At 38.8% G+C, this 20,435-nt stretch overlaps 1 protein-coding gene across 1 annotated transcript in view; it reads right to left on the bottom strand.

Annotated features, from left to right (window-relative positions):
* The window catches only part of Nbas (neuroblastoma amplified sequence), a 284,959-nt gene that overhangs the window by 261,763 nt on the left and 2,761 nt on the right, over positions 1–20,435 (bottom strand). The window contains exons 2-7 of the mRNA XM_013013552.1: positions 19,805–19,859; positions 18,897–18,933; positions 16,526–16,603; positions 15,269–15,316; positions 12,246–12,289; positions 2,042–2,175 (exon numbers count right to left, since the gene is read on the bottom strand). Coding sequence (XP_012869006.1) covers positions 2,042–2,175; positions 12,246–12,289; positions 15,269–15,316; positions 16,526–16,603; positions 18,897–18,933; positions 19,805–19,859 — 396 coding nt within the window. The remainder of the gene's footprint in view (positions 1–2,041; positions 2,176–12,245; positions 12,290–15,268; positions 15,317–16,525; positions 16,604–18,896; positions 18,934–19,804; positions 19,860–20,435) is intronic.

Here is a 20,435-nt window from a genome sequence, read left to right as displayed (position 1 = left end):
TCTCCTATAAACCCAGAGTGCTTTTTCCACATTTTTCCACTCATTATTTCTAAATGAAAATCATGCTCCTAATCATTGGTGTCAACACATTTCTCACTAGAATAAGTGAAAGAGCTTGCAGGACTCTGCAGGTCCTACTCAGATCAATGAAATAGAATCTCTGTGCACTGAGCCTGGGAAATGTGTTTTTTATTTTTCTTTTCTTTATAAAGCTCGCAAGCAGTGCTATCACGGGGAATTAGAAACTGCTTTTGTTAAAAAGCACTGACTTTATTTAGGTCCCTAAGGTAACTAAAAGCAGGATCAAAGCCTGACCTCTCTACCCTCGTTTTGGAAATGTCTCCTTTATTTAGGGTTGGATTCTTGCTCACCTGTGCAGAGTTTGTCTTCTGGTAATGCCTAGCCTTACCCCTGCTCTCAAGGCTGAAGCTACAAAAAGAGGCATAGCTGAAGAACCTTACTGTCCACTTTTACAATACCTGTTTTGGACACTCCCCCCAAGAGGGGTCTCAAGTATCCAGTTTCTGACTTAAATCTGCAGTCACCTTGGATTCCAGAAATATCAGATTGCCCTTTAAACAGGAAAAAAAAAATACCCACAAGAGAAATTAAGGCCTCCCAGTCCCAACAAAAGCACCCATCTCAGCAGAACCAGACATCGCCCTCAAGACATCAGGACTGCTCTGCAAGGAAATTATCCTGAGATAATGACCAACCAGGTCACAGCTGGACTGAGACCGAATCACTCATCCCTCTCACCCTGCCCCCAATTCTTCCTCTACTTAAACCTGGCCGCCATCTTCCCAAAGTGGCCATTTTGATTAAAAACCTTTCTGGCCTTGTTACTTTTACTTTTGTTGCTTTTGTAGGGTACCCCCTACAACTCTGGGAACCCCAAAGTTAGGCCTCTGGCCTATGACTATGGCCACATGCTAAAATGCATCCAGATCTCTTGTTCACCTAAGGAAGGAGGAGAAAAACTAGAAAGCACTAGACAACTTGAGGAGACAATTAGTACTTAGCTACCATGATAGCCATTTTGTTCCCTTCAACCTCTGTTTTCTAGACATTTAAGTAGAAATGATATCTAATCAATCTACTCCAAAGATTGCTATGAATAGTAAAGGAGAATAAAAATCAGTATCATTAAGAAAGCATAAAATAATATGCAAATAAAAGTTATGACCATCATTGTTTTTCTCTACTTGCCCTTTAAATTTCTACCCATTTTAAATAAGGAACAAAGTCTAAGTCCGCTAGAAGTAATTCTGGATGTGACAACTCACTGATTTTTTTCCCCTCGGCGGAATTTTATAAGACAAATTGAGATGGTCTAAAATTAATTACAAGGCCAGAGGCTGGAACAGTGATAGGGAAAGTTCATCAGTGAACAGGGTTGGAGGAAACTAACAAAAAAACTATTTATGTCAACAGCGTGATTTCAATCCTATCAGGGGTGACCCCTGGGCCCAGTTTCTGACTTAACCCCACCAATTCAAAAGTAGTTATTATTTCTCCTATGGATTGTCCCTCTGTCCCAGGCTTTTCCTGCTTCACATCTTCCCCAGCCCACTCTCCATAGACAGTGTAGGTTCAGTGTAAACCGTGCTTCTCCTTTCCCAAAGTATACAAACACACTCTTAGGTCTCGGTCCAGCAGACGTTTTCCAGTGCTACCTAGCCTTACTGCTGAAGTTGTGAGATGTTGTCTTGTGACCTAGTTCTTTCTTTTTCTCCCTAGCCCCTGTCCTGGTTCAATAAACCTTCATACTCAGAGGCTTATTGAGTATTACCAGTCTCAAGTCTTATTGAGTATTAACTCTCTCAAGAATTTACTTATTTCCAGATAGTTTCCATCTGCAAAATACAAAACACAAAGAAAAAATAGTACATGGATATAAATCTCCAACTAGATTGACTAGTTTAAGTTCATAGCTTATTATTCTGATTTACTTGTATTTCTCTTCCTCTACATTGAAGTATCTATACATGGAAAGTACCAAAAAGAGGAGAACAAGGTCATCACTCAAGTATGCACCCACCAGGGAAATGACGAAGAGCTCACTCCCCATGAGGTCAAACACCCTCACAGTGCCAGTGCTCTCAGCATAGGCCAGCAGTGTGCAATCATAACTCCACGCCACCCGTCTCCACTGAGGCTTGGGGTCTTTGGGAACTAGAACAAAAAAGCAAGAAGGAATTTTAATAATGTATTATAAAGACAGCTAACACAGCAACTGCAATTTAAGTATCTACCTGATTATATATTATTTCTCATGCTTCATTCAACAGCAAAGAGTAATCTCTACAAGCCCATTTCAAGTTCAAACACAAGCCGTTGCAAACTTCACCCAATTTAGTTCAGAAGCAAAGCCCACTGATACCAGAGGTCTGAAGAATGCAGAGCATACTCTGCATTCTCAGGAATATAATTCAAAATGCTAAAGAAACTGAAAACAATTAGGAGCCTAGAAGGGGGTAGAACTGGCTCTCCACAGTAACTCTGCCCAAATTCTGGAAGAATCCAGCAGTGTACTACCAGATATCAGTGACTGTATGCAATCTGTCTGGGTCAACGCTGGTCGCAGGGAAGCGCGTAAGAGGGTAGAATATCCTTCTAAGGTACCACTGGCTAAAGTTAAATACATCAACTGCAGATTTGGGACAAACTTTTGCTTTGATTATTCTCTAGTGTTAAAACAGTGACAACATGCCAACAAACCTTAGACCATATGCATATACACCTTACCCAAAGTGAATCATGAAGAAATAGAAAAATCTTAACAAACCAATAGCATGTAATGAGATTGAATCAGTATCCAAAAAAAGGCTCCCACAAAAGAAAATCATAGGACTAGATGGCTTCACTAATGAGTTCTACCTGATACCAATTCTTGAAATATTCCAAATCTTGAAAAGATTTTTTCAAACATCTTCTATAATGTCTGTATTACCCGGATACACATAAATAGGAAGTATACACCAATATCCTTGATGAATACAGATGTAAAAATTCTCCACAAAATGTTACTAAACCAAATTCAATGGTATACTAAAAACATTCACCATAATCAAACAAGACTCAACCCAGGGATACAAGAATAGTTCCATCAACACAAATCAATGAATAAAACATACCATATCTGTCCTTCAACAGCATGAGAAGCAGAAGCTGTTATGATCACCTCAATTGATGTAGAAAGACATTTGATAAAACTCATCTCTACATGACAAAAGCACTGAACATGATGAGCCAACAGCTAACATAATAGTCAATGGCGACAAGCTAAAAAGCTGTCTCTCTAAGATTTGGAATAAGACAAGGATGTTCACTTTTACACCTTCCTTCAACATAATACTGAAAAATACGAACCAGAGAAATCAGAAGAGTATTCAAATTGGAAAAACTGTCACTATTTGTAGATAATATGCTCTTATATATAGAATACCCCAAAAACTACACTTAAAAATTGTCCCAATTAATAAATGAATTTAGTGAAGTTACAGGGTATAAAATCAGCAAGCAATAAAGAGAGACTTCTCTGAAGAGGAAATAAGAATGGCTAATAGACAGACAAAGAAATGCTCAACCTCTCTAGCTATAAAAGAAATGCAAATCAAGAGCAAATCAAGACAACACTGAGATGCCAGCTCACCCCGTTAGAATGGCTACAATCAAGAAATCTAGTAACAACAGATGCTGGAGGGGATGTGGCCAAAAGGGAACCCTACTGCATTGTTGGTGGGAGTGTGAACTTGTTCAACCACTCTGGAAAGCAGTATGGAGGTTCCTCAAAAGACTCCACATAGAGCTCCTATGACCCAGCAATCCCACTTTTGGGCATTTACCCAAATGATCACAAACAAGGTCATACCAAAGCTACCAGCACAACCATATTTATTGCAACATTATTTACCATAGCTAAGATATGGAACCAACCCAGATGCCCCTCAATGGATGAACAGATCAAGAAAATGTGATATATATATATATATATATATATATATATGTATGTATGTATATGAATTCTATGCCTCTGTCAGAAAGAATGACATTGCCTCTTTTGTTAGGAAATGGAAAGACTTGGAAAAAATTATATTGAGTGAAGTAAGCCAGGCCCAAAGAAAAATAAGTCCCATGGTTTTCCTTGTTTGCAAGACTAGTACATGTCTAGGACAAGCAGAGAAGGTCAAAGGCCATGTTCATATGACCACATGAGATAATGTTAAGCAAAATGTACCCCAATAGGGGCTGGGAAGGTGGCTCAGTGGTAGAGCACTTGCCTTGCATGCCTGAGGCCCTGGGTTTGATTCCTCAGCACCACATAAGCAAAAAGAAAAAAGCTGGAAGTGGCGCTGTGGCTCAAGTGGTAGAGTGCTAGCCTTGAGCTAAAGAGCTGAGGGACAGTGCCCAGGTCCAGAGTTCAGTCCCCACGACCGGACCCCCAAAAAAATGTACCCCAATACAGAGACACAAGTGTTTTTTTTCTTTCTTTCTTGCTAGTGTTTTTAATGTATTTACAATGCACTATGTGATTCTTTCGTTTCTATTGTAGGTTCTCCTCCCATGGTATAACCCCTGTTTTCATTGGATTTGATGCCTGTGTTCTGCATCTTCTATATACTTTTTTGTAATTTGAGGAGGGGAAGGGATATTGCAGAATGCTTAAATGGGGATGCAGGCTGACCCATTGTGATGACTAGATGTACAGGACACTACATTGAAAACAAACATTACAATGTGTGTGTGGGGCCGGGGGGCAGGATAAGTTGGGAGGTGGGGAGGGAAGTGATGGTAGGGAGAAAATAAAGGAGATAACAATGCACACTATGAAATGTACTCATTACTCTACTCATGTAACTGTAACCCTTCTATACAACATTTTTACAATAAAAATATTACAAAAAAATCAGCAAGCAAAAATCAGTAGCAAGGGATGGGGTGGGGGTGTAGCTTAGTGTTACAGTGTTCACTTTGCACATGTGAGGCACAGGGTTCTATTCCAGCACTACTAAAAAAAAAAAATTAGTGTTACTACACACCAATAACAAACTTTCTGAAAAACAAATTTTAAACGCAATCCTATTAATAAGTTACAAAAAGACACAATACTTGGGAATAAATTTAACCACACGGATAAAAGATTTTTACATTGCAAACTATAAATATTGCTTGAAGAAATAGAAAAAATGGAAAGGCATTCCATATTCATAGACTGGAAGAGTCATTATTAAGATGTCCATATTAGCTGAGCATAGTCGTATATGTCTATAACAATACTCCACTGTGATATTTTTAAGTTATTATTTTCAGTCAGGCACCAGTGCCTCACACCTGTAATTCTAGCAACTTGGGAGGTTAAGATAGGTAGGATCTCAGTTCAAAGCCAATCCAAGCAGAAAAAAAATTCATAAGACTCCTTTCTAGGTGAAGAGCTACCTGCTATCCTACCTCTCAGGAAGACTGACATAGCATACTATGCCAGGACATGCCAGGACAGGAAAGCAAGACCCTTCCTCAAACGTAATGAGCAGGGTTTGGAACGTGGCTTACAGGTAGAGTGCTCGCCTAGCATGCATGAAGCCCTTTGTTTGATTACTCAGTACCACATGCACAGAAACTGGCACTGTGGGTCAAGTGGTAGAGCGCTAGCCTTGAGCTAACAAGAAGATCAGGGATAGTGCCAAGGTCCTGAGTTCAAGCCCCAGAACTGACAAATAATAATAATAATAAGCAAAATACAGTGCTGGAAGAAAGGCTCAGTGGTAGGAATACCTGCTTAGCAAACTGGAGGGCCTTAGTTTTGCTCAATATTAGAAAACACAGATAGCATTTTCTTCTGTGTGTTACATTTGTCAAATCATGTTATGCTTCCTATATACCACTTTGCCCTATTCTGAGCTCCGTAAAAATCAATCAATGTCTTATTCAACATTGATATACTGGGACCTGGGACACAGTGATTAATGTTTCCCTAATGAGAGAGGCCCAGATACTCAGATACTCTATACCATCAGGGCAAGGTAATGGTAAGGGACTAACATCCTTCACAAACACCCAACAGTTCAACGTGAAGTATTTAATAGAGGCCTTCTCCACATAAAAGATGTACTGTGTAGAACTCATACTCTTCTTGCCTTCTGTAATATGTTTCTAAACATGAGGAGAGTCTATAAGACACTGCTCAACGTCTTCACTTTGCCTAGGAATCAAAAGGCAGAAGGTATACACTAAAAAAAATCTAAGAAAAGTCTTTCGACAAGGGATACTCTAATAGATTTTAAGTCCTAAAAGACACGGCATACAGTTTGTAAAAGCTATTTTTAAATACGAGTAAAATGAAAAGAAAACCAGTTTTGTTTCTTCAGACAACTGAAAAAATTCAAATTTGGAAGAAGACAGAAACAAAATGATAAACATGAGGATTAAAAATGTGCATATGCACAAAAGCTAAAAACCACAGTAAGAATCAACAAGAGGACAACTCTGCCCAAACCACACGCACCATTTTCCATCATGTTTTACCTGTGATAACAGACTTTCCCTCTTATTTCACTATGATGGTATGAATTCATTTGTGGTACAGTCTGTTTCTGTGTGAAATAAGTCCTATCTGAAAGGGACCAGTTTCTGCTACTACGGCTGGCTATAAACTGTCATTTCTGAAAACACAGCATGTGTTTTAACCAAGATAGAGATATGTTCTCATTGCCAGATAAGATTTTCACAAAATAATGTGAAAGTACAGACTTTATCACTAGATTTTTCCTGCCACCTGTGTGCTCTAGGAAAGGAATGAACAGTATATAGAGCTTTACAGAATAATTTTCTACAGAACTGATATCAAGAGTTTCTGAAAACTATTCAGAAAGCCTGACAGTGAAAGAAAGGCAAGCAAACCCTGACGCTTGCTATGCGCTCTCCTCATCAGCTTCAGCCTGTACGCTCATCTCGCTGCCCACCTCCGGGCTGTTCTCTCCTTGAACTCCCTTCCCCTGGCTCCCGCTCTGGCTTCTCCTCATCTTCCTAGCCACACTTTAAATCTTTTCATGTTAATTCCCACCGCTGTGTAGCATGTAAGCCAACTCAAAGATTTCATTTCCTTCACATCTCTTATCCTAAATAAGCATGCATTTGTTAGTTTCATTTTTTTTGTGAACATATTGTACAGAGGGGTTACAATTAAATGGGCAGGATAATGCATACATTTCTTACCAAGCATTGCAGCCTCCTCCTTTGTTTACCCTTCACATCCCTTCCCAGCCTCCCCCCGCCCCCCCCCCGTTAGTTTCGTTTTTATCATCTGCATTGTTCACCAATCTGTAAATTCCAAAATGTCAGGAGCTATGTTCATTTAGTCCATCACCTTCCTCACCACACCCTAGTACTGCTGGTTCACGGTGAACACTCAAATGCTGAAGGAGTAGACATAGGTCCACTGCCACTACACATTAGAAGTGGAAATGACAAACCAAGTCTATTCTCAACATTGCCAAAACTGGCCAGGTATGCTTCTAGGGTGATCCCAGAGCCTTTAGTTTCCTCATCTGCAAAGTGATGAGTTCAAGGAACAATCTCTCACATATGCCCTTGATTTCCAAGCACCTTAATGGTCACTGTAAGACATACATAAAAGCTAAATATCTAAGAGTTTAAAATAAAGGTGGAACTAAAAAAAAACTTGAGAGGAGCTTAACAATAAAAATTCTACAATAATAAAGGTCTAAGTACAATAGGAAATCCTCAAAGGTTAAAAATATAGTTACCAATAAAAGAAAGAAGGGAAAAAATGGAGGGGGTAACAAAAGGAAGAGAGAGGAAGGGGGAAAGGAGAAGGGAAAGGAAAGAGTGAAAAAGAAAAGGGAGAAAGGGAGATAGGGGAAAGGAAGAAAGGGAAGGGAAGGAGAAAGAGAAAGGGAAGGAGAAAGAGAGAGAAAGACAACAACTAAGACAAAGAGAAAGGGATGGAGGAAGGAAGGAATGTGTATTACTTTTTCAATAAGAAAAAGTACTTTCTCTAAAATTACAAAAAGGAGCTGGGCACTGGTGGCTCACACCTGTAATCCCAGCTACTCAGGAGGCTGAGATCTGAGGATCGTGGTTCAAAGCCAGTCCAGGAAAGAAAGTCCATGAGACTCATCTCCAGTGAACCACCAGAAAACCAGAAGTGGCGCTGTGGCTCAAGTGGTAGAGTGCTCGCCTTGGGCTGAAGAGCTCAGGGACAGTGCTCAGGCCCAGAGTTCAAGCTCTATGACTGACAAAAAAAAAAAAAAACTACAAAAAGGAAAAAATAATCTGAGTCTCCTAAATCACTGTACTGAAAGGAAATAGTTTGTAGCCTATGCTTCTCAATCTTTTTTATGTCAACAGGGTATAAAAATTCCTACTTGCACAGCACTAGCAGTAAACACCAACCAGGCAATGAGAAGCCCATCAGGCCACAAGAGGGCTGGTGGGCTCCAGCATTCCTCTAGTAGGCAAGGGAATTCTGTCTATGGCATCACAAATTCAAAAATATGAGACTCTTTTAATTACATAAAACAGGCCTTAAAAAAATATCTAATTCTGGGCTGGAAAGGTGGCTCAGTGGTAGAGCGCTTGCCTTGCATGCATGAAGCCCTGGGTTCGATTCCTCAGCACCACATAAGCAAAAAGAAAAAAGCCGGAAGTGACGCTGTGGTTCAAGTGGTAGAGCACTAGCCTTGGGCTGAAGAGCTGAGGGACAGCACCCCGGCCCAGAGTTCAGGCCCCACGACCGTACCCAAAAAAAAAAAAAAAAATCTAATTCCATGTACTATATCTTAGGTCACTATTAATACCAAAAGAGAAGACTGAATTAATATAAATGCCCAGCAAACAGAGCCAAAACAAAATGCAATCTGTATTTAGAATATTCTCAAATGGCCTATCTTTTATAAAACAATAATTGAAAAATATCAAAGTGGAACCAAATAGCTCCTATTTCTGTTTGCAGGCTGTGCAATATGTAGTTTCAAAACTGTATTAACAACAATCTGGCTCTTTTTCTCCGGGCATACACATGAAACATCATTTGGCATATGGGAACAATTCCCATAAAGATGAGGCAGATAATAAGCAAATGATCATTACCTCACGTTATATGAAATGGAAAAGGGCCATTAATGCGGCGTTAAGGTCATAAATTCACATATTCAGAAGCCAACAACATAAAACATTAGTTCCCAAGCATTTTCTCATTTATGCTGCCATATTAATTGTACACACTAAAAACTCTAACAAATATAATTTGTATGAAATACAGAACAATTAAGCTTCCATTTTCATGTAAACTTTCAGCTTTCTTGGTTTACTTACTAGCTAAGAGCAGGTGTCTAACTCCAAAGCTCAAGTGGACCCTACACGTCCTGTATTGATCATCCCCACACTCTCAGCATGGTCCTGGGAGCCTCGTTCACGCTCCCCAGGCCTCCACCCACCAGATGGAAATACACAACGGAATATCCCACATTATCCTTTCATCTTCATTCATTACTTAAGCTATTCTAATAAGCACTGGAAAGGAAACTACAGAGATAAGTTCTGAAATTCCAGAGCTGCAGGTTTTAGGTAATCAACATCAATACTAACTCACCTTATGTTATTCTCAAAGGGCTAAGTGATGAAAACGAAGGTTCTTATCTGCACATACTGTTTTTGTATAAAAACAAAAGCATGTCTATTCATTAATAGACATAGTTTTAACAACATAGTATGCATAATATTGTAAAGATGTTTCATGAGCTTCTAAAATGACCAAAAAAGAATAGGCAAATATATTTTATCCATATATTCATCCATAAACATCATTTGACTAGTTCCCAAGTACTATTATCCAAATGCTAGGGTCAAAATTTGTGTGCATACTATGTGTCAGGCACCAGGCTAGGAACTAAGAATCTTTTTAAAGAGAGGAACAAGACAACAGCACTATCTTCAAAAATTTATGAGCTAAGCTGGGAATGTGGCTCAGTGGTAGAGTGCTTGCCTTGCATGCATGAAGCCCTGGGTTCAATTCCTCAGTGCCACATACAGTGGCACTGTAGCTCAAGTGGTAGAGCGCAAGCCTTGAGCAAAGAAAAGCTCAGGGACAGTGCCCAGGCTCTGAGTTCAAGCCCAGGACTAGTAAAAAAAACAAAAACAAAAAACTTATGACCTAATTGGGAGTCAAATAAACAAATCAACAATTTAAAAAAAAAAAAAACAGGAGCCAGGCACCAATGACTCATTCCTATAATCCTAGATACTCAAGAGGTAGAGTGCTCGCTTGCCTTGAGCTGAAATGCTCAGGGACAGTGCCCAGGCCCAGAGTTCAAGTGCCATGACTGAAAAAAAAAAGGGGAGAGAAGAACTCAGACCAGTGGTTTCTATCTGTAATCCTAGATATCAGCTATTCAGTAGGCTAAAATCTAGAGGACTGTAGTTCAAAGCCAACCTGGGCAGAAAATTTTGCTAGACTCCATCTCCAAAACAAACAGCCAAAAAAAAAGCAGGGTTTGAGGGGTGGCTCAAGTGAGAGAATACCAGCCTAGGAAGTGTGAAGCCCTGAGTTCAAATCCCCCCATGTTGCCACCACCCACCAAAAATAGAAAAGTAAACTAAGTGTCAAAAGGTTAAGTGTGAAAATACAGAGACAAAAGAAATGAGTAAAGAAACATGGGTAGGGCAAGGAGGAAAGGATTGTTAAAAGAGCTGATGCATATACAGGACTAATTAGCTCAACGTAAAGTTGAGCGCTTTCAGACAGAAGGTGCTATACCAGAGCATGAAGAGCATGGTGGCACTGGGGAACTCACACTGCTTTGCACTAGCACACAGGACTTGTTGGGGCTCTCTCACAGTGGCTAGGCTGTCTAAGAAAAGTCAAGTGTCCTGAATTTGAAAATATGAACTGCATTTCATAGTGCAGAGATCCAGAGAGACTAGTAGAATCATAGTCATAGTAACAAGTAACCATAGCAATAACATTTCTTTTTTTTTTTTTTGTCAGTCATGGGTCTTGAACTCTGAGCCTGGGCGCTGTCCCTCAGCTCTTCAGCTCAAGGCTTGCACTCTACCACTTGAGCCACAGCGCCACTTTCGGTTTTTCTAGTGGTTGATTTCCTGCCAGGGTTGGCTTTGAACTGTGATCCTCAGATCTCAGCCTCTGAGTAGCTAGGATGACAGGCATGAGCCACGGGCACCTGGCTAACAGTAACATTTCTAGGTATACATTATGTGTCAGATGTTGTGTGAAGTTTTGCATATATTACCTCATAATTTCTCCATTACTCCATCTACCAAATTATGCACATGTTACAAACAAAAATGAGGTTCACGGAGTGTTATTAGTTTTCTGTCAGTCACCAAATAACTGAGATAGCATAAGAAAGATTCAACTCTTGATTTCAGAGGTTTCAATCCATAGTCACTTCCCATTTCCTTGGGCCAAGAGAACAGTAGAATATGTGCAGAAAGTACATGGTGGAGCAAAGCCCACAGTGGCCAGGACCCCAACGTCCCTCTTAGCGGCACACTTCCAATGACCTTTAGAAGCCCCACCTTCTCAAGTTCTACCATTTCTCAACACTGACACAGGGCAGTGACCACAACTGTAGCGATGAGCCTTTGGGGTCACTAAGATCCAAATTACAACTGAGAGATAGGTAACCTGCCAAAAATCACATCTATAGACAGCACCAGGGCCAGGTACAAAGGTTAATCTGATAGAATCCTCATTTAAAACTAGTCATCACTGCCCTAAATCCAAATCGAAAACTGTATTTTATCCCAAAACCGACTTAGACTTTCTCTTAATACAGTTAAAACTTCAAATCCTTCTAAAATGTGTATCTTAAAATTTAAGGCACCAGGAAAAATCAGCTTCAATTTTTTAACTATTTCAATACATAGTTGTAATAATACATATTAATAATTAAGAAACATTGTAAACCATTATACATTTGAAGTTTTCATTTTTAAAACACGTTGGAGCCAGGTGCTGGTAGCTCACACGTGTAACCTCAACTATTCAGGAGGCTGAGATGTAAGGATCCCAGTTCAAAGCCAGTCCAGACAGGAAAATCCAAAGACTCTTATCTCCAATTAACCAGCAAAAAGGCCAGGAGTAGAACTGTGTCTCAAGCATTAGGGCATAAGCCTTGGACAAAAAAGTTAATGGGCAGCACCTAGGCCCTGAGTTCAAGCACCAGGGCTGGAACACACACACACACTTTGAAAACTCTTACCTTGACATTTCCCAATAATAGATGTAAAATCATCTTTAGCAGACCTGTAAAAAGTATATATGCACATTCAGGACAATATTATTACCCTAATAACACTACTATATAAGTGCATGAATACACCAGAGACACTATGGGCTAGACAGATTTCATATATGACAATAAATTTTTTCTCTTACAGAGACAGCCTCCAAAACTCACTCTTGACAATAATTTCCTCCATCTTTCATATTGCCTCAGAAATGGAACTATGGTATAATACAGTGATATGGCACAAATTGAGTTAAATAATGGTTTTCAACGCAATACACTTCCAAAGATTCTGATTCAGTAAATTGGGGAGAAGACCAAAGTATTTTTTAAAGCTCCACAGAGTGATCCTAGTTAAGAGCCATAATCTGTATCATATTACAAAGTTTGATCACTTAGCAAAATAAAAAAATCTCATATTAATAAATGAAATAGGCTCAAGCCTGTAATCCTAGCTATTCAGGAGGCTGAGATCTGAAGATCATGGTTCAAAGCCAGCCCAGGCAGGAAAGTCTGTGAAACTTTTATCTCTAACAAACCACCAGAAAACCAGAAGTGGCACTGTGGCTCAAGTGGTAGAGCACTAGCCTTGAGCTGAGGAACTGAGGGACAGTGCCCAGGCCTAGAGTTCAAGCCCCAAGACTGACATAAATAAATAAATTAATAGATAAATTAATAGCCTAAATAGGTTACCATATTTAAATTAGTGAGCCACTTAAAATCTGTCATCTTGTAATACATATCAAAGTAGTATAATTATTTAAACTATTCAAAAAAGAAAACTGGGGGGCTGGGAAGGTGGCTCAGTGGTGGAATGCTTGCCTTGCATGCATGAGGCCCTGGGTTCGATTCCTCAGCACCACATAAGCAGAAAAAGCCAGAAGTGGGGCTGACGCTCAAGTGGTAGAGTGCTAGCCTTCAGCTGAAGAGCTGAGGGACAGCGCCCAGGCCCAGCTTTCAGGCCCCACAATCGACCAAAAAAATAAAAGAAAACTGGTAAACCTTCTAAAACATAATTTAATGAAAATTATCTAAAATTTGCATGTTTAAAGCATTTGACTTAGCAATCTACTTCTATGAAATTATCCTCAGGAAATAGTTATAGATTTATATAGACATCAAAAAGTTAATGTAGCCTAATTTATGAAAGAGAAAAATATATTCAGTATAAAATGATTAATTACATTTTGCTATGTGTGTGCAATGAAATATTATGCAATTACCATGTGACATAGTAAGATGTTCATAATACATTAATTCTCAAAGGTTAACCACATAAAAGGGATACAAATTAAAGGATGTAAATTAAATTTATAAATTACTGAAGCAATTCACAAGTTGGTATCACACAGAAAATACATTATGCACTAAAAGTATGTATCATTCACACTGTCTGCAGATAAAAAAAGTTTCAAAAAACACAAATCAAGATATTAACAATAAACTCTGGGTAGCAGAATAATAATTTATTTCTAGAGGGTTTTTTTGAGGGAGTTGTTTTGTTTTAGCTTTTGTTTACTGGCAATAGTGGGTTTGAACTTGGCCTCACACTTGCTATACAGATGCTCTACCACTAAGCCACACCTCTAGCCCTCTTTCCTTATATTTAACTATACTTTCTAATATTTCTAAAAAATAAAGCTGCATGTTATTTTTGAAATTTTTAAAAATTCTTACATTTAACATTTTTAAAAATATTGTTATAATATTATTAAAGACAATAGGAAGAACTTCCCTTATATTATGCAGCTTTTAAGTAAAATAGAGTCGTTGAACTGTGGCAAAACTGGGTCTGGCTCTCTGTGTGTGACTGAGACAAAGAACTTAGTGTAAATTTTGCTTTCCTTCAAATAAAACAGATGATGGCATCCTTACCCAGCTTAGGGAAAGAACTAAAGGGGACATCAGCAATTGCTCGTTACTTTCACCCTTACCATAATTTTAAATAATTGTCACTACTTTTCAGAGGTAAAAGAAAGGAGATGTCTATTGGGTTTTATTTAAATTTTACACACTTATTCACTTACAATAGTTAAACGTTCACTTTGGGGGTAGAGAATTTATATGCCTTTTTCAGAGTAGTCTCTTATTTTACTGCTTTCTGTTGTGTTCTTGATGGCTGCTAATTAGCTCCCATATTTGTAACAGCCAATAATCATAAGAAATTATTGCTTTACTAATGAAGAAATGAGGAAATACATATGAACCACTTGTAATCTGTAGCTGCTGCCAAAATACAAATTAAAGAAGCACTAAGAAGCAATTCATAAGTTATTTCTTATCCACAGGAGCACCAACAGAAGCAAGTCAAGGATGTCATATTAGAGCAAGTGATTAATGTCATTTGAACTCATCACTAAAGTAAAACTAGGAAACAACAGTCCAAGATATAGCTAGGCACCTAGAAATTTCTTCCCATTGCTTATTTTTTGAGACCCAAGAGTTAGGCCTTGTCTGTTTCAGAGGTGCCATACATTTTGTATGCTGTTGCAAATTTCTCCCAGGATTTAGTTGGGATTGGTGCTTTTCTCTCATAACTAATACAGTGTTTAAAAATAAGACATTTGGAAATACCAGCATACTGAAGTTTTTTAGATGAGTATTTAATAATATTGAGGGACTTGAGCAGACAGATAATAGTATAGATCATATAGTGCTGGGTTCAAGTAATAAGTGACCCTGGTCACATTGCAACAAAGATATGCCTACCTGAGCTTTTGTGTGCTTGGCTGACATAGCAGTAACTGGCCAAATAGGACTTCCAGAGGCTGGGAGTATAAACGGGGATGGGGCGGGGCAGGAGGGGAGAGGGGGAATTATCCTATCCTATCCAAAGAAAGTACCATTCATAAGTTGGTGCTTGACACAAATTTAAGTGATTTAATAGTGAAATTCCTTTAAAAATACCACTTTTATAAAGCTTAAAATGCTCAGTTCTTACATAGCAAGTCAACTTTTTCTCAAAACTCTTACATATGAAGAATATTAAAAATTACCTAATCTCCACACACTGATCTTGAACAGCAGCCAGCAGCTTTCCATTGCTTTTAGGGTAAAAGGAGAAAGTAAAATCTATTATGAATATTTGTAATGGTCTTCAACACAGGTGGAATAATTTTAACAAGATAAAAGCATTTCTAAATTACTTTGCTCTACTTATTCATATTTTGGCTTTACAATTCAATGAGTATATAAGCACAAAATCACAGAAAATGATTCAATACATATTGAATTAACATGCCTAAACAAAACCACTCATACATATTAAAGAGAATTTAGCTTGGCACTGGGGGTTCATGCCTACAATCCTAGGTACTCAGGTGTCTGAAATCTGAGGATCATGGTTCGAAGCCAACCCAGGCAAGAAAGTCTGTGACTCTTATCTCAATTACACAAAAAGCAGGAAGTAGAACTGTGGTTCAGGTGGTAGAGCACTAGCCTTGAGCACAGCAACTCAGGGACAATGCCAAAGTCCTGATTTCAAGCTTCAGGACTAGCATTTTGAAAAAGGGGGGTGGGGAGGATTTAGGCCAGGCACTGATGGCTCACATCTATATCTTAGCTACCCAGGAGGCTGAGACATGGAGGATTTCATTCAGTTCAAGGACAGCCTGTCCTGTTTGCTAGACTCCAAGTCCAAAATAATCAGCCAAAAGTTGAGCTTTAGGTGTGGCTCAAGTGGCAGAGCACCAGCCTAGCAAACTGAAGGCCCTGAGTTAAAATCCCAATACCACCATCATCATCAGAGGGGGGGGAAGGAGAGGGGGGGAAGGAGAGAGGGAAGAAGGGGGGAACTTATATACACTAAAAATTTTAAATGAGTAGTCTTTAACTCCCTTGCATGGAGAGGAGGAAATGTTTCTCTTCATTGCTCTCTACTTTATGTTGTTAGACTGAAATAAATCCTTGCTAAAATTAAGAGAAAGAAAGACACAGAGAGAGAATGAAAGCTATTAGCACCCTGGACCAGTATGCTAGTACAAGCCTGTGATTCCAGCTACTCAAGAGTTAGAGGTAGGAAGAATGCAGGTCAAAACAAGAAAAAATATTAGGACTCTATCTGAAAACAAACTGAAAACCAAAGGACTAAAGCATGGCCAAAGTGGTAGTGTGTTTGGTAATGAGGCAAGAAGAAAGAAGAAATGAGGAGAAGGAAAAAAGAAAGAAAGCCATAACCCCAAAATTAGTATCCAAAATGAAATTTGTAAGCTAACTCTGATAGAAAAAATTATACAAATTATATACGTACTTACCTTGCAAGAACCAAATGCCAATTGATCTGTTTATTAACCAAGCGAACCAGTCCATCAGGGAGCAAGAAAGGTACAGGGCTGAAACCATAACACATCAGCTCATTGTAATCATGGAAATCACAGATAAGTAGGTAAATGTTACATAAATAGCACATACATCTGTACAGAAAACAGGGCATCTTTCCATTAGCATACAAAGTCTGAATATTAGCAGATCCACAATCAAAAGTTATTGATATCTGAAATTTAACTCTATATATTTGTCTATATCCAGAAAACCCATTAGTATGTTCTAAAGTATAAACTTATATCCTTCTCAGGAAAAAAAATCTAAATGCCAATAACCAGACAAAGTGAGAGAATACAAAACAATTACTAGGAAGTTCTGCCTCAACTGTAACCAAAAAAAAAAAAAAAAACCCTAGCAGAGACTCTAACGAAAAGGAAAGACATTTCCAAGAACTAGCAATGAAAAGGTAATTAAGCTAGAATTAGGCAAGCAAAAAAGAAACACAGAAAAGCCAAACAGGACTTTAATATACAGGACAGAAAAAGCCACTTATAACAAATACTGCCCCCCAAAACCTCTAGGTTTAATTACCATAAATTCAAAAACATCATTGGAAGTGCAATCTTCTTGAGAATAACTTTTATCATGAGGAAGAACACACATAAGCCTGGGGTGCATGCACAACTTGTATAATTACCAATATGACTAATTTAAGGAAGAAGACTACTCAAGACCAGTCTTGGTAGCACACACCTGTAATACCAGCTACTGTGGACGATCGTAGTTGATGGCCAGCCGAAGTAAAAAGTGACCAGGTATAGTATCTCAATCAATAAGCCAGGCTTTGTGGCACATGTTTGCAATCCTAGCCAAATAAGAGGCCACATATATCATCAGTCTAAGGCTAGCCAGGCAGGCAAAGTTGTGAGATCCTATCTGAAAAATAGCTTACGTTTAAAAAAAAAAAAAAAAACAACCCTATGATTCCTGGGGGCATGACTCATGCAATGGAGCACCTGCCTAGCAAATACAAGATCCTGAATTCAAACCCCAGTAGTAAAAAATTAAAAAGAAAGTCCAGCATCCTAAAAAAGTGAAACAGATGGTTCCTGAGAGGAAGGGAGACAGCTACTGCTGGTTGACATGAAGGTGCTTGCGTAAGAACACAAAGCTGTGTGCACAGCAGAAAGGACTGGCCAGAAGCAGTCATGAGTACAGATGTATTTCCTGTCCACTTGACCCCAGGTGCTCAAGACTCCTCTATGTCCCTATCCCCATAATCCACTCTCCTCATTCATCTCATCTCTACTCTATCACTCCTCACAACTCAAAAAAAAAAAAAAAAACAAGACAAAATTCAGTCAAGAAGTCTACATAGGTATGTGTATATAACACACACACACACACACACACAATAAAAGCAGAAAAATCCTAGACAAGTCCAACAGAAGGTGCAAAGGTTGCTTTTATAGAACTGTATTATCTCTGGTGCTTTTGATTTTAAGATTAAGGAAAATGATCTGTAGTAAACAGTTCTTTTGAACAAATTCATACATGCTTCTAAAAACAGAATACTTATTTCTAAAAACAGAATACTTATTTCTCTGTTGCTTTGGAAGCTGAAAAGCAACCTCATTTCTGATTATATATATACTGTACACCTAAAAACTTAAACATACAAAAGAACTAAAACTTAAAGAACCTTTTCTAATATACAGCAATTATACATTAACATATAGCAATAAGAACAAAAATGCTCCTTTAGGCCAGGCACCAGGGACACATGCCTATAATCCTAACTACTGAAGAGGCTGAGATCTGAGGAACTCAGCTTAAAATCAGCCCCGGCAGGAATGTCTGTGAGACAGTTACTCCAATAAACTACTAAAAAACCCAACTGGTAGAGTGCTAGCCTTGAGCAAAAGAAACTCAGGGACAGTGCCCAGGCCCTGAGTTCAAGTCCCAGGACCCACAAACCCATTCCCACCCCCCCATTTCCCCCATACACCCACACACAAATGGCCCTTAAAAGAAAAGTAAGCCACAACCCCATCACGTGGGCATTTGAGAAAAGGCCAAGAACCCTGGACAGAAGAAGCACTCAGAGAACGAAGATCATCAAGGCCACAGAGGGATCTTCAGCTTATACTAAAATACTTGATACATCTGCTTCAGGAACCAGGTTTACCTGAACATCAGCGTCCACACAGTATCTTATACTAAAATACTTGACATCTGCTTCAGAAACCAGGTTTACCTGAACATCAGCATCTACAAAGTCATCTGTGATTCAATTATGAAAACTTAAATCACAAACAAGATACCAAGTTACATTGTTTCTCTGAAGAACTGAAGACTCACCTGTACCAGATGTATTGGCGTAAAAATAATAAATGATCTGTAATAAAAAGAGTAAAGAAATATGAAATATGTCTCCCATTTTCATTCATTTCAATAAGTTTACATGTAAAGTTGGTTAGTAGTTAAATGACTGTACAGGTTAATCAAACTTACTGTTTGTGAATCTCTGAGCAATTGTATCCAAACATTATGTGATCTACATAAACGAGCCTCTTGATTTTTTTTTTTACCTTCAACATCCACAACTTCTCTGAGACTCAACTGTACTTAATCTCTTTCATTCCGTATAGAACACATCCATAGAGGCTAAACCTAGGCTATCCTTTAGCACTGAGCTGCACTAAAGATGCGTGTGTATAAAACACTTGTATATACATACATGCATCTGTACACAAATACGTACAAAATTAAACTCCAATAATATGTCTTACTTTCACCAAGCTCCAGAGTCTAAACAACACATGTTAAAAATCTCTAAACTTTGTGGAGCATAGTGTTCCAGCCTATAATCCCAGCTATTCAAACAGATGGAAATCCGGAGTACAGTTCAAGGCCAGCCCCAGAAAAAAGCTAGCAAAGCCCACCACCTCAATAAAAAAGCTGGGTGTGATGGCAGATGCCAGTCAGCATAGTCTGTAGATAGGAGGATCCCAGCCCAGGCCAATCTAGGCAAAGACTTGAGATTGGATATGAAAAACAACCAAATCAAAAAGAGCTACGGCCTGGCTAAGTACTGGAGGGCCTGCCCAGCGTGGAGCCCTGCACTCAAACACCAGTACCAGAAGAACTTTCTAAGATTGCAATGACAAATCTCTAAACTCCCTAAAACTGCACAATTACAAGTTAAACAGGGTTTAAAAGTACCCACATAACCTTATCACATACAGTAAGATAAATGAGCTATTTACCTCTGATTGCTTTCGTGATGATGAATGATGCTCCATGCTTTCGGTTACCTCTAGGCTACAATAAAATTTTAAAAAAAAAACCTTACATTTGAAGATTTTATAATAAACTTGTACATCTTTACTAATGTAAACATACACTTCTTTACTACTTTACTAATTCTGGGAAAACTGAATACAAAGTACCAGTACCTAAAAACTACTTCCAAACTGAAACAAAAATAGTATGATCATAGGTGGGCACTGGGGACTCGTGCCTATCACTTAAGAAGCTGGAATCTAAGGATCACAGTTCAAAGCCAGCCCAAGCAAAAAAGTGTGAGACTCTTGTCTCCAATTAACCATCAAAAAGTGGAGTTACGGATCAAAAGGTAGAGCACTAGCCTTGAGCAAAAGCTAAAGGATAGTTCCCGGAACCTTAGTTCAACCTCTAGTACCAGTATGCTCTCACTCTCTTGCACATGCATGCAAGCACTAGTGTCTCCCTCCCTCCCTCTCTCTCTCTCTCTCTCTCTCTCTCTCTCTCTCTCTCTCTCTCGCACACACACACACACACACACACACACACACACACAAGTATGCAAGTATAACCAGAATCTGGTATAGAGGTAATAAGGTAAGCTAAGTGGTTACA

The sequence above is a fragment of the Dipodomys ordii genome, unplaced genomic scaffold (genome assembly GCF_000151885.1).
Source record: "Dipodomys ordii isolate 6190 unplaced genomic scaffold, Dord_2.0 Scaffold20, whole genome shotgun sequence".
In the NCBI taxonomy this organism is placed as follows: Eukaryota; Metazoa; Chordata; class Mammalia; order Rodentia; family Heteromyidae; genus Dipodomys; species Dipodomys ordii.
Note: the sequence above shows the minus strand (reverse complement) of the source record. Positions and strands in the feature narration are given on the sequence as shown.